The sequence below is a fragment of the Cavia porcellus genome, unplaced genomic scaffold (assembly GCF_034190915.1).
Source record: "Cavia porcellus strain 051 isolate PalLab524CR breed Dunkin Hartley unplaced genomic scaffold, mCavPor4.1 scaffold_25, whole genome shotgun sequence".
Lineage (NCBI taxonomy): Eukaryota > Metazoa > Chordata > Mammalia > Rodentia > Caviidae > Cavia > Cavia porcellus.
In genome coordinates, this window is record NW_026947508.1 from 16,205,261 (window position 1) to 16,218,467 (window position 13,207).

Consider the following 13,207-nt stretch of genomic DNA (forward strand, 5'->3'; position numbering starts at 1 on the left):
ATTTGGCCTCAAATCAGATGATGTTAAGGTCAGCTCCAGCCTTCCACAGAGGGTGAATAGGGGGACAGGAACTGGAAACCTGGTCCACCGAGGCCTGGATGAAAACAGAGTCCCCAAACAGGTTTCCCTGTGGAGGGAGCTTGATCTTCAGGTTGCTTCCCTTCTCCGAGCCTCAGTTTCATGGTCTGTAAAATGAGATGGTAAATCTCTACTCTCCAGGGAATAAATAATATGTACAACCCGCCTAGAGCTGAGTATACAGCTCCTGCCTGGGAAGGCAGCGTGGAGTCACAGCACAAGCTCTGGAGCCTCCGCGTCAACCCTCACTCTGCCATGGAACAGCGCTGTGACCTCGGACAAGTTACTTAACCTCTCTGAACCTGAGTTTCCTCATCTAGAACGTAAAGCCTGGGGGTGTGGCTCCCTGAGGCAGCCCTTGCCTAGCCTGGGCAAGGCCCTCGTGGAGTCCCCAGCATCACAAAAGGGGTGGGGGATAGCAGAGGCAGCCTGCGAGGCTGTTGTGATGATTTTTGAGTTCACACATGTAAAGCGCTTGATAAACATTAACCCGCTTTCCCTTTTTTCCTCTCCTTCTTTGTATCCTCTGAGGACAACCGAGGCTGTTAGGTGAAGCTGTGAGAAGGCGGTGGAGCACGACCCCAGGGGCAGGAGCAAAGGCTGCCCAGAGAGAAGCCGCCAGCCAGGTCAGGTGCCGCAGTCCCACCAAGCCAAGGCAGGGCCAGGGCACAAACTCCCGGGAAATCCTCTTCCCAGGGGTGGGGGGCCGAGACACTGCAGCTACTCTAAGAGGCTGCCTGGCCGTGCCTAGCACAGATGATCCCTCACCCTGGAGCTCCTCCTCAGTGCAGGCTTTCTTCCCCACAGAGACTGACACGGGGGCACAGATCTATGAACGTGGTCCCTGCAGCAGGGCTCCAAGGATCTGAAGTCGAGACCCTGCCCCTAGGCCCATTAAAAGGAGGCTGGATAAATGTACCAAAGACCAAGCAAGCTGTGGAGCATTAGGCAGTAAAGACGAAGGAGGCCTTTTGTCCTGATGGACAAAGGAGTTGGAAGTATACTACCAAAATCTCATGTGTAAAAGTTTTAAATGATACCTGGGTGTTGTGGCACATGCCGGCAACCCTAGCACTCAGGAGGCTGAAGCAGGAGGATCACCACAAGTTCAAGGCCAGCCTGGGCTACATAGCAAGAGCCTGCTTCCAAAACTAAACAAAACAAAACACCCCCCAAATTAAGTAACGTATAGATGTTTTTGTGACTTATCTCTGAGAAGTAGGGTCTCTCAGAACTTCTGCTTTCTAAGGCACAGAATTTTCTGTATCACTTGAATTTTTTTAATAAGAACTGAATTATTTTCTTTCTTTTTTTTTTTGATACAGGGTCTCTTTCTGCATTTCAAGCTGATCTTGAACTCACGTTGTAGCCCAGATTATTCTCGAACTTGCAGCAATCTTCCTGCCTCAGCCTCCTGAGCACTAGAATTATAGTGTGCACCACCATGTCCAGCATGAAAACTTACTTTTGTAATCAAAACATGGAAGATATTTTGGCAATCAAAACGTGAAACAGGGCCGAGGATATAGCTCAGCAGCACAAGCGCCTGTCTGCCAAGCTCGAGGTCATGAGTTCAATCCCCAGTTCAAAAAAAAAACAAAAAACAAAAAAACCTGAAACAACAAGGTATGGTTCCTGCACTCCCAGCACGTTGGGGGGCTGGGCAGAAGGATTACTGTGAGTTCAAGGGCAGCCTGCACAGCTATCTCAAAGATGCTATCTCAAAAAAAGAAAAGAAAATGTAAAACAGCTGGGCATGATGGCACATGCCTGTAATCCCAGCACTCAGGAGGCTGAGGCAGGAGGATGCCATGACTTTGTGGCCACCATGAGCTACATAGCGATGTCAAGGCCGGTCTGGACTACATAGCAAGACACACACACACACACACACACACACACACCACGATGAAAAACTCAAAAGCAGCTGGGCAGGGAAGTACATGCCTCTAATTCCAGTTATTTGGGAGGTTAAAGCAGGAGGATTTTGAATTGTGACTCAACCTGGGCAACTTACTAAAAGAGATCCTGTCTCCAAACAAAAGAAAATTAAAAGGTCTGGGGATCTAGCTGAGTGTGAAGCCTCTGGGTTCAATTCCCAGTACCATAAAACTAAACAAAACTGCAAAACCTGCTATGAGGCATACACCTGTAACTCCAGTTACTCAGAAGGCTGAAGCAGGAGGATTGCTAGTTCAAGCACAGGCTGAGTAACTTCATGAGGCCCTGTCTCAAAATAAAAAAATAGCCGGACGTGGTGGCTCATGCCTGTAATTTCAGCACTCGGGAGGCAGAGGCAGGAGGATCATTGCGAGTTCGAGACCAGCCTGGGCTACAAAGTGAGCTCAAGGCCAGCCTGAACTGCATAGTGAGACTCTGTCTCAAAAAGACAAAAAATAAAATAAAATAATAATAAAAAAGGTCTAGGGATATAGCTCAGCTCTTCTGGGTTTAATCCACTACCACAACAACTCCCTCAAAAGCAGGTACAGTGGTATACCTCTGTATTCCCAGCTACTGGGGAGGCTGAGGCAGAAGGATCACTTGAGCTTAGGAGGTTAAGGCCAGACTGGGAAACTCAGAAAAACCCTGCCTCTTAAAAAAAAATATCCAGCTGGACATGGTAGCACATGCCTGTAATTCTAGCACTCAAGAGGCTGAGGCAGGAGCATCATGAGTTCAAGGCCAGCCTGCACTCAAAACAAAACAAGAATCCCATAAAAACAACAAACTGATCACATCCTATGACTCAGCTGAGTACCTGAGTCCTTTCCTTTGGCAGTCACCTTGGGAGGGGTACATTATTCACCCCTGATTCCAAGGACAGAAAGCTGACACCAAAGGAAGCCAAGCACCAGATCTACTCCTCCAGGCAGGAGTGACAAAGCCAGGCTGCCACCCCAGCTCTGGCTGGTCTCAAAGTCCCGCACCTTCCCCTACAGTAGGCAGCCTACTCTCTGGAGAGGGAAGAGGGTGGTCAGGGGCCACAGGCTGTGTCCTCAGACCTTGCTGTCCTGTCCCAGGAGCCGGGCTGCCCAGGGCTAACCCGTGGAGAGCTGGGCTGTGCACCTCATTTGTGAATGCAAATGCAGGCTCCAGTTTGTGGCCAGGGCAGGCCTGGCGGATGCCCAGCCCCACTCCCAGCGCTACCTGCAAGGCCTCAGGGTCACAGGCAGGTAGCCGGGGCCAGCCCCTTCCCTGGAGCTCTAAATAACTTTCAACCAGATCGACCTGTTTCAGAAGAATCTGGCCTTGAAGGTCACCTGTCACAGTCACGGGCACTATCTCTGTGACAGCCAGGAGAGATGGGGGAAGAGGATACCTGGCGGGCAGGGAACACACCCGGAAGTCCCACGACCCTGAGTCCAAGTCCTGACCGTGTCATGCTCCAGCTGGGCACCCTGGGCGCACCTCTCCCCTGTCGGAGCCTCAGTCTCCTCCACTGTGAGGTGGTGTTGGTAATTCTTCCCTGCAGGCTGCTGGGGGAATTCAGAGGGCAAATGACAGCACCAGCCGCCTCCGGGCACATAGCGGGGAGGCTGGGGCCCTGCACGTGAGTGCTGGGTCATGTGGCCCCTGGGGTGGCATGCGGAGAGCCAGGGCCAGTGGCAGCTGAGCCCAGGGCTGCGCCACTCAGGAGCACCAGGCAGGGGGTGGGTGGAGGACCCGCTGCAGTCAGCGCCCAGCTCCGGCAGCAACTCTCCCTGGCGTGCGGCAGGGGGTGTGTGACTCCGTGGGTGAGGATGTGCTGGGAGCCAGCCCTGCTAGAACGGAAGTGGACGTGGGAGCAGAAGCTCTCGTGTCTGGGTGTGCGTGGGCTCGCGTGCGGCGTGTTTGGATGTGATCACGCCAGCCGCCTGCCTAATAGCTTTGCACCGCGTGCAGGGTGAGGGTGCAGGGCTCACGTGGCCCAGGAGGCCCGTGTGTCTACCCCTCCGCCCCTCTCTCCCGCTCCCTCCCGCCCCAGGCCTTCGCACACCGTCCGCATCCCTCATACCTTCTCCACCTGCCCCCGAACACCTCACGTGCCACGTGTCTGTCTCCGGTCTTTCCGGTACCGCCACCCTCACCAGCTTTCCTAGAAGCCCGCCCCGAGCCCCCGTGCACTTAGCAGCTTGGTTTGCACCTTTTACAGTGTGATCATCAGACCGCATTCAGTCTCTCCCTCGAGACGTGGGGCTCCCCTGGGTCAGGCCTGGAGCTGTTTTTAGTCAATGTGCAGTTCTGGTCTGGCGTATGAACGGATGCGTGTGTGTGAGTGTATGCTTGGGACGGAGCTGTCTGCACAGCGCCAGGCCTTTGAGAGTGAGCAGGAGATGGGTGTGTGCACACATGTGTGCGTATGCATGTGTAAGAGGTCAGCTCGTGGACAGGATGCCTTGGAATAGCGGAGGGACTCCAGGGCCAGGGATAGGCCGGCTGGGGTCCAAGGCCTGGGTTCCCCAGCCCCTCACTCTGCGCTCCCCCCACAAGCCCAGGAGCTCTGTGTCAGATGACAGCACCCTCAGGGAGGCCAGGAAAGCCAGGTGGGCTCCGGACTGGCCGCCTGGCTCTGCCTGCAGCGGGCCGCAGCCAGGTTGTTCCCCCAGCTCATGGGGGCCGGTTCCGTCTGCACAGCCAGCTCCCCAGTGCTGCCCACGGGACCCACATAGCCCAGGCCCCTCCCTCAGATCCAGCCTCACTAGAAACTGCACATCACAATCTGTCCGATCCCCCCTTTCTGTTGATAGGCATTAAGTGAGCTTCAGAGAAGTGTTAGCTCCAGGTCACCTGGGTCCCAATTGCTCCTCCCCTCCGGCAGCCTTCAGTCTGAATCAGCTGCACAGGCGGCCTGGGGTGGGCCATTCAAAGCCCCTCTTCCCTGGAGCTCCTTCGCTGTGCCCACTGCTCAAAGGAAGAAACTGAGGCCAGCAAGGTGAGGGCCTTCTCAAGGTCACCAGCCAGGACGTGGCACCCAGCCTGCCAGGCTCTGGGGCCTGTGCCCTTCTCCCAGTGCCTGGTGCCACAGTGGGCCATGTGCTCTGTGTGGGAATCTCACCCCCTACAGTCTCTCCCACCCTCTGCAGGGGGCGATCATGATGACAACCACAAAACCACAAGAGCCAGCTCTCACTCTGTGCCAGGCTGGTGTTAGGGCTCCACGAGCTTTGTTCATTCAACTCTCACAGCAGCCTTCAAGGTGGCACACGCATTGCCCTCATCTTGCAGGTGAGGAAACCGAGGCACAGAAAAGATGCTCAATTACCCATGGCAGGGCCAAGGCCCCAGGACCTTGCATCAGCTCAGTGTCGTGGGGCCTGTCTGGGATGGGGAGGAGAGTGCAGGGCAGGCTCAGGACCTGGACTGCTGCCTTCACCTGCCAGGCTGAGCCCAGCCCCTGCCCCGCTGCCCGCAGACCGCTCCTCCCTCCCCAGTCAGAGTGATCCTCTTTACTCCTCTCTACACTGAGGACTCCATGACCTACACAGAGGACTCTACCGTCTCCACCACCGTGGCCCCGCGCCCACAGAGCCTTGGCCCTTAGACGGCCCCTGCACTAACGCTTGTTGAATTAATTTGCTGAACAAACGCACAACTATTTGGCAAAGACGCTGAGCATAGGAAAGGCCTTGCCTGGGTCTGCGGTTAGGAAAAACCCTCCTCAAACGGCCCGCGTGGAGCTGAACCCTCCGCCACCAGAGTCACACTCAGATGAATGAGTCTTCTCTCTCAGAATGCAGCGAGCATGCCCTGAGGCCCACATGGGCTCATCCTAAGCCATCCTGCTCCTGTGGCCATGGACAATCTGAGGCTCAGAGAGGCACAGGGGATTGGGGAAGGCACACAGCCCGTGAGGGAAAGGTGGGGTGGGGATTTGAACTCCAATCTACTTAGGTGCAGGACTCAGATTGTGAGCAGGACCAGCCAGGACAGGACTCAGAGTGCGACGGCTTGTTCTCCATGGCCAGGGGTGCTGTGCACAGCGAGATGGGGCCTCACTTCCCAAAGCCACAGAGCACGAGTGGCAGCCCCAGGACCAACACTGCCCCGAGTAGATTTTCCTCGCCTCTCAAATCTACAGCGAAGCTTCTGCTGAGGGCGACTCTGTGTAGGGCTCATGTGGGAGCTCCTCACAGTGGCTTCCTTGTGGGAGACGGGGAGGGACAAGGACAGGGGCTGTGGCTTCTGGGCCAGCAACAGCCCTGCCAAACAGAGGATGAAAGGAGCCAATGCTTGGCTTAGAAAGGGCGGATGTGGAGAGACGCGGTCGCCATGCTCATCTCCTGGAAGGAGGCTCAGGGTGCACTGAGGCATGGGCCGCTGGTTCCGTGGGAGGAAGAGCGCTGACACCCCTCTGAGCCCCACAGCGGTGGAACAGGCTACATCAGGAGAGAACTTCCTGCCACAGGCAGCGCACAGGAAGCTCAGGAGGCTCAACTCAATTTAGGATGAAGGGCACAAGAGACCTGTGAAATCACTGAAAATGAGATATTTTTCTTGGCTTCCTTTAAAGAGTCAGGAGCTAAGTGGGAGGCTAGAATAGGTACCGATTCATCTCTCAAAGATTTCTGGAGGTCCAAAGCCTCTAAGATTTTATAAAGCTGGGAGTCAGTCTGGGACTCAGTGGTTCTGCATGTCAGTCACTGACATATCTAAACTCCTATGCTACCTGCAAGACTCCAGTCAATTTTGTCCTCTCCCCACTCTCCAAACCTACCTCTTACTTCAATTGTCTATTATCCTTCACTATCCACAGTGCATACTAAACTCATTCCTGTCTCGGGACCTTTGCACTGCCATTCCCTTTCTGGCATTCCTATCCCACACCCACCAGCTCTTCTCATGGCTGGCTCCTGTCATTCTTCAACTTTAGTCCAAATACTCTTTCTAAGAAGGCTTTGAACTCCTCCTCCAGCACAGGATGAGAGGCAGGCCAGAGACTGCTTAGGTTCAAACTGCAGCTTTGCCAAGAGAGCTTGAGCAGGTCCCTAGCCTTTCTGCCTCAGTTTCCTCGGGTCTTACTCAGGAATGAGAACAGAACCAGCGAGGAAGAAATTCATCCACGTGTGCAGAGAGCTTTGGAACTCAGCCTGGCTCGAATTAAACCTTCGGGAAAGACCTGGCTTTGAAACCCATCCGAGCTCGGCTTTTTGTCTACTTACTGAGAATCTGCCTCTCTGATCCCCAGTTTGAGACTGAGGCCGAGAGGCTAAGATCTTGCCAAAGCAAGGTCTCGGGGGAGAGGGACTGCCCTGGCTCGCTGCCCACCGGCTCTGCAGTACCGAGAACCACACCTGCATGCAGTAGGCAATCGCCCCGCCACAGTCCCAGCCCCTCCCTGAGTGGTTGCCAGGCTGGGTAGCTTTAAGGACCTGGGACCAGCATCCGTGCCCTGTCCCCAGCAGGAACCCCTCATTCTGGCTGGGCTGGGCAACATGGCACCTGCTACCTTGGCATTGGCCTGGCAGGTCCCTGCCCAGAGGTGGTGGCAGGTGCGGGCTCAGGAGGCAGCTGCCGGTTCCCTGTGCTCTGCCAGCTGCCCGCCGGGGGCCTGCCCACCAGATGTATAATAGATGAGGAGGCCCAGCAGTGCCTGCCTGCCTGGCATTTCAGTCTCTAATGAGGCCAGCCTCACGCTTCCTGCAGCAGCACACAGCCCCCGGGCGCCTCTGCATGACCACCGAGACAAGCCACCCAAGAAGGGGGCCACCCACCCAAACCCACCACCCAGCCCAGCAGCATCGAAGGCTCGGGGGCAGTCGGCCCTTGTTGACAGTGTTGCTTTACCAGCATGCCCTGGGGCCAGCCACCCCCACTCGGAGCCTCAGTTTCCTCATCTGTAAAATGGGGATACATAGGGATAGCATCTACTCTATAAGGCTGGTGTCCAGATGGAAAGAAACAGTTCTAGTGAAGCACCTGGCCCAGGGCCCAGGACATAGGAAGTGTCCCATACAGGGAGCAGCTGGTACTAATCCTGCCATGTGGGGATATGTCAGTGACCAGCTGGGCCCTCCCAGCCGTCCACATCAGGTAGAAGAGTGACTGCTACATTTGGGGGCATTCCAGGCCACATCACTGTCCCCCTCTCTTCCCCATAACCAAAACCTCCCTTACTCCTGACCAAAACACAGCCATCAGCAAGACAGAGATTCAAATCCAGCCCCCGCCAGCTGCGTGACTTTGGACCAGAGCCTTCACCGTTCTGTCTTGATGTGGCCTCTCAGACGGGGACACCGAAGCCAACCTTCAGGGCGGAGGCCATGGCTCAATGCCCAGGACACTGCCAACACTTTGTCCCTGCCAGGGCCTGCCTCCTCCTCCAGGCTCCCCAGTTTTAAGGGCAAAGTCAGTTCTCCTATTCCAAGGGATTTTCCCAGAAATCAACACTGGACATCCACCTCGCCGCCCCAGCTCCCCACCCAAATCCCACCCTAGCTGTCCAGCCCCACTCTGGACTTGGGGTCCCTCAGAACTGCAGAAGCAGAATTCTCATGGGTGCCCACCCTTCCATGGAGCCTCCCTTCTCCTCCCTGGGCTCCCCGGCTCTGAGCCCCTCCTGTGGAGATGAGCAGCTGAGGGGTGGGAGTGGGGGAATCCAGCCCCACGACTTCTATGATCTAAGCCCCAACCTCTTAAGCTTTTTGTTAAAAGGCAGTGCGTCAACTCACACCTCCTCCAGGAAGCTTCCCCAGACTGCTGACAAAGTTTCACCACTTCACTTTTGGAACACATTTGATTCAATTCCACAAACAGCCATGAAGCATCTACCGGGTACAGCACCTCTGCACAACCAGGTGAGAACAGGAAGGGAAGAGCCAGAGAGAATCTGTGCCAAGCATCATGACGTCAAGCCCCAGAGCAACCAGGCAGTCCCTGCTTCTCAGACCGGGGAGCCAGCCTCATGTCTAGAGGGGATGTGGACACACCTCATCCCCTTGGTCACCTCCCTGCAGTAGCCAGTCCACAGACAGTCATGTGCCTGAAGGAGGCCCAGAGAAGGAGAATGACCAGCCCAAGGCCACACAGCTGGAGAGCGGCAGAAGTTGATTCAGTCTCATGGGTCGGACGCCCCCAGGAATGAGCCTGCCATGAACACGGTGGACAGCAGGGGACATTCAAAGGTCTGGCAGAAGGGATGTGGGTTCACGGAGGAGACAGCACATGGAAAGGAAGGGGACAGGGGATGAGGGGGGCGGTGGACGGTGTCAAGGAGAGAGGGCACGTGAATAAAAGCATGGTGGACGCACTGGCTGGGGCTGGAGTCCCGTGAACCACTCAGGAAACAGAGGCAGGAGCCCCTACTGGACAGGGAGGTGGCTTCAGGCCTTAAGTGGCAGGGAGACTGTCATTACTGGTCAGAACAGCCACTGTTTACTAAGCAATAAATAGATGGTGGGCTCGGGCTCAGGGCAGAACAATTGGCTTTGGGGTCGGGAAGGGAAGGCCCAGGGTTAGCACCTTGGACAGCAACTTGGGGTTGCTCAGAGCCAGGCACGGTGGGTAACAGGCAGGTCCAGGGGCTCCAGATTCTTATTTCACAGATGTTCACCGAGGCCCAGAGAGGGACAGGGACTTACCCAAGGTCACACAGCTGCTCAGTTACTATCAGCCTTTAGTCCTTATCTCTAACTCTCGGTTCAGGGCTCCCTAGAGTGGATCGCTGGGTCACCTCTCCAGCTCCAAGTCTCCCCTGAAGTGTGGCCCTTATTCAGACCCTTCTGGTGGCCTGGAAGCCTTGGATAAAGTGAGAGCAGGCTGTGCACAGAGTCTGGAAGGTCAAGGTTCAAATCCCAGCTCTGCGCTGTGTGGAGGAGTCACTGTCCCACTCTGCCTCACTGCTGTCACCTGTAGTTGGAGACAAGCATCCCCAGCTCAAAGGCATGCTCAAGGCCACATATAATGGCGCATGCCAAGCACTGAACAGCACCTAGCAGGTGTGTGACAGGACTATCGAGGTCCCTATAGGAAAGGGCAGTGTCTTCCTCCTCTGTCTCTATCTGCCCGCTCTACCCCTGCTCTGGGCACAGCATACCATCCTGTGTGCAGGACAGACTCGGACCAACGGGGCACCGCACCAGGAGATGCAGCCCAGAACCGGAGAGCAGCCAGCCCCCGACTGCACAGGGAGTGTCAGGCGGAAATGAAAAGCCTCGGCCTGGACACCCATGTGCTCCCGCCCCGGGTGTGGCTTCCCAGGGGCTCTGGTGGTGGAGGGGAGTCTCCCAGCAGTTGGGGGCACCACATGGTCCCCAGTCCCCAGGAAGCCCTCAGCAGGCCAGGAAGCAGGAGCCACTGGGGGTCTCTCCTGCAGCAGGTGAAGGGGCAGCAGGAGCTGCCAGCCAGGCCCATGTGATGCCGGTGCCAGGGAAGCCAAGGGTGCCTGCCTGCCGGCACCATCGTCACGGTAAAACCAAGGTAGGGTGCCCTCTGCTCCCTCAAACGCTGCAGTCCCTCCCCCCTCCACGGGCAGCGCGGCTCAGACACAGGAAAGGGGCTACAAGAGGGGGTCTGAGGGAGGTCTGTAGGTTTGGGGGTCAGAGAAAAGCAGCTACCCTGAAGTGGGAAGGGTAGGGAAAGAGAAAACGGGAACTTTTAGTGCAGGCCACCAGGCCCATTTGCTTCCTTGATTCTCAAACTTATACCCTATTAAAAAGCTTCCTTTCTTTTTAAGTACTGGGGACTGAACCTAGGAAGTACTGAGCTACATTCTCATTCCTTTGTACTTTTTTATTTCATTATTTTTATTTATTCTGGGGGGGGGTGCTGGGGATCGAACTCATGACCTTGCGCTTACCAGGCAAGCACTTAAGCCGCTGAGCTACACCCCTGGCTACTATTTTATTTTGAGATAACAACTCAGTTAAATTGCCTGGGCTGGCCTTAAACTTGCCATCCTCCTGCCTCAGCCTCTTGAGTAGAGTAATTGGGATTACAGTCTTGTCCCACCATACCCAGCTTCTCAGTCCATATTTCACAGGTGAGAAAACAGAATCAGAGACGGTAATAAATCGCCGACAGCCACACAGGCAGCGCTGGTGCTAGGTCCTGCCTATGACTTGTCTGACTCGGTGGCTGAACTCCAGACAGAATCCAGAGCTGATAATGACGTTTCCCACCCCCTGACCCAGAAAGGGGGATGGGAGGGTTGGTGGGAGCGCGTTGAGGGTGTCCCCAGTACTCACCACAGGCTCCTGCGAGGGGAAGAGGACCTGTCCACCCTGAAACACAGCAAGGGACAGTGGTGAGGGGGGCCCTCTCAGCATCTTGGCCCTGCCCTGCCCCCCAGAGGCCAGAGCGGGTTCTGCAGTCACAGTTCCCTTGGCTGCAGGGCCCTGGGTCAGGAGAGGGACAGGGGAAGATGTGGGGGTCACAGGGTAAGGATTAGGGGCCACAGGGTAGGCCTGGGCCAGGTGGAGTAGGACAGTGGGGCCAGACGAAGGCCTGGGTACAGGTGACTGGCTTGTGACAGGCAGGAAGGAGGCCACGCCCATCCCCAAGCTCATGGCCACCTCAGTCCCTGAACAGGAGCTCACCCAGAGCCACCCGGGGGACAAACACCTGGAAACTGGGAGAGACCCACGAGGAGCTCCCTAGCTACCTATCTCCTCACATATGTGTCTCCGCACACCCTCAAGGGCTCAGAGGTACCCCCAGACACTGTGTTGCCCCATTCCTAAGATCCAGGGCTTGGGGTTTAGCTCAGCGGCAAAGTGCCTGCTTGGCAAACGCGAGGTGGTGAGTTCAATCCCGGGTATAAGAAAAAGAAAGAAAAGAAAACGAAAAAGAAGGCGTAACTAAGATCCAGCCTCCTGGAGAGTATGGACAGTGTCCCCTCCCGGAGGCTCACCCCACTGCCCTCAAAGGGCACCTTGGGGTTGGGTGGACTGGGGGCTCCCTCCTCCCACCCAGCTGGGGGTCCAGCGGCTCCCAGCTGTTGACACAACAAACAACTCTTGCCTTCTGCCCCTAGGCAAGAAGGAAAGGAGGGAGCCAGGGCCTGGGCCAGCCAGAGGGCGGCCTCTGGGAGAGGGCTGGGCCTCCAGGGTCAGCTGAGGAGAAAGGTCGGCTCTGCAGGCAAGAAAGTGGGGCTGAGGAGGCTCCCCCAAGGGCACACAGCACACCTGGACTCCACCTCTGCTGTCCCTGGCGTCAGCTGACAAGGGAGTTGGGCCCTGGGCCAGGCTTCCCTCTCCACCTGACAGCCAGCAAGTCCCAGATAAGTCCCAGGAAGCCCTTGTGTGTCCCACCCACTTGCCCCTGTCTGGGGTCCCTGGAGGTGGGGAGGTATCTTAGACACAAGGCTTACAGCCTAGAAAACCCTGACTGCACCCCAGCAACACTCAGGCCCGAGACTCAAGTTCTCCACAGCCCAACACCCCCACTCCGGGGGCCAGGAGACAGGGCTGGCGAAGGTCATGCAGCCTTTGGGAGTCAGGATAGGCCCCTGGGCCCAGGCTGTATGTCCCAGCTTCTTTCCAATTTGCCAAACCTCTCCTAGGGCAAGAAGCCCCCGGCCCACCTCTGCATCCCCTGAGCAGGCCAGGAGAGACAGCGGCCCTGGGATGGACCAGTGGCCATCTGATCACTTCTCAGGCACCCAGGCCCAAGCAGCCAGTGGCCCAGGGAAAAGGGGCTCCTGGGGCTTGAGGTCGGGTGGCCAGGGTGCGGGAGGGCACTGGCAGCTTCCAGGCACCCACCAGCCTCAGAGGCAGAGTGGCGGTGCCAGCAGAGCCTCACCTGACTGCCCGCTGGCTCCACACACCTATGCATGCGCACGTGTACCTACACACGTAGACACAAGCCAGTCTCCCTTGGGTCACACGCATCAGCGGTCATGCTGTTACTCACTGCAAACTAACTACACTCGCGTCCCCACACATGCACAGGACACCTAACTAGGACACACAGGACACTGCGCAGACACACCCAGACCTGGCAACAATGTGCGGTCCGACGCGCACCCGCGTGAAGGCACAGTTGGCTCCAGCTGGGACCGCGCACCTACCCGCCGTAGGCGCCGAAGGTGAAGCTGCGCCGCCGGCCGCTCATGGTGCCGCCGCCACCGGCCTCCCCGGCCCGCGCCCTCCCCGCGATCACCTCGGCAACGCGCGCCCCGCCCGCCGGCCAGGAAGTGGGCGCCCGCGGC

At 56.8% G+C, this 13,207-nt stretch overlaps 1 protein-coding gene across 7 annotated transcripts in view; it reads right to left on the reverse strand.

Annotated features, from left to right (window-relative positions):
• Positions 1 to 13,207, reverse strand: part of Rap1gap (RAP1 GTPase activating protein) — a 61,194-nt gene that overhangs the window by 32,748 nt on the left and 15,239 nt on the right. For 2 of the 7 annotated variants that reach the window (XM_023565708.2, XM_013153980.2), the window contains exons 1-2: positions 13,067 to 13,154; positions 11,244 to 11,279 (exon numbers count right to left, since the gene is read on the reverse strand). The exons of 1 other annotated variant lie outside the window; for it this stretch is intronic. In XM_023565708.2, coding sequence (XP_023421476.2) covers positions 11,244 to 11,279; positions 13,067 to 13,110 — 80 coding nt within the window. In that variant the 5' untranslated portion in view covers positions 13,111 to 13,154. Of the gene's footprint in view, positions 1 to 11,243; positions 11,280 to 13,066; positions 13,157 to 13,207 lie in introns of those variants that run through there. 4 more of the 7 variants (XM_063235706.1, XM_005004315.4, XM_013153981.2 and 1 more) reach the window with 3 other exon arrangements.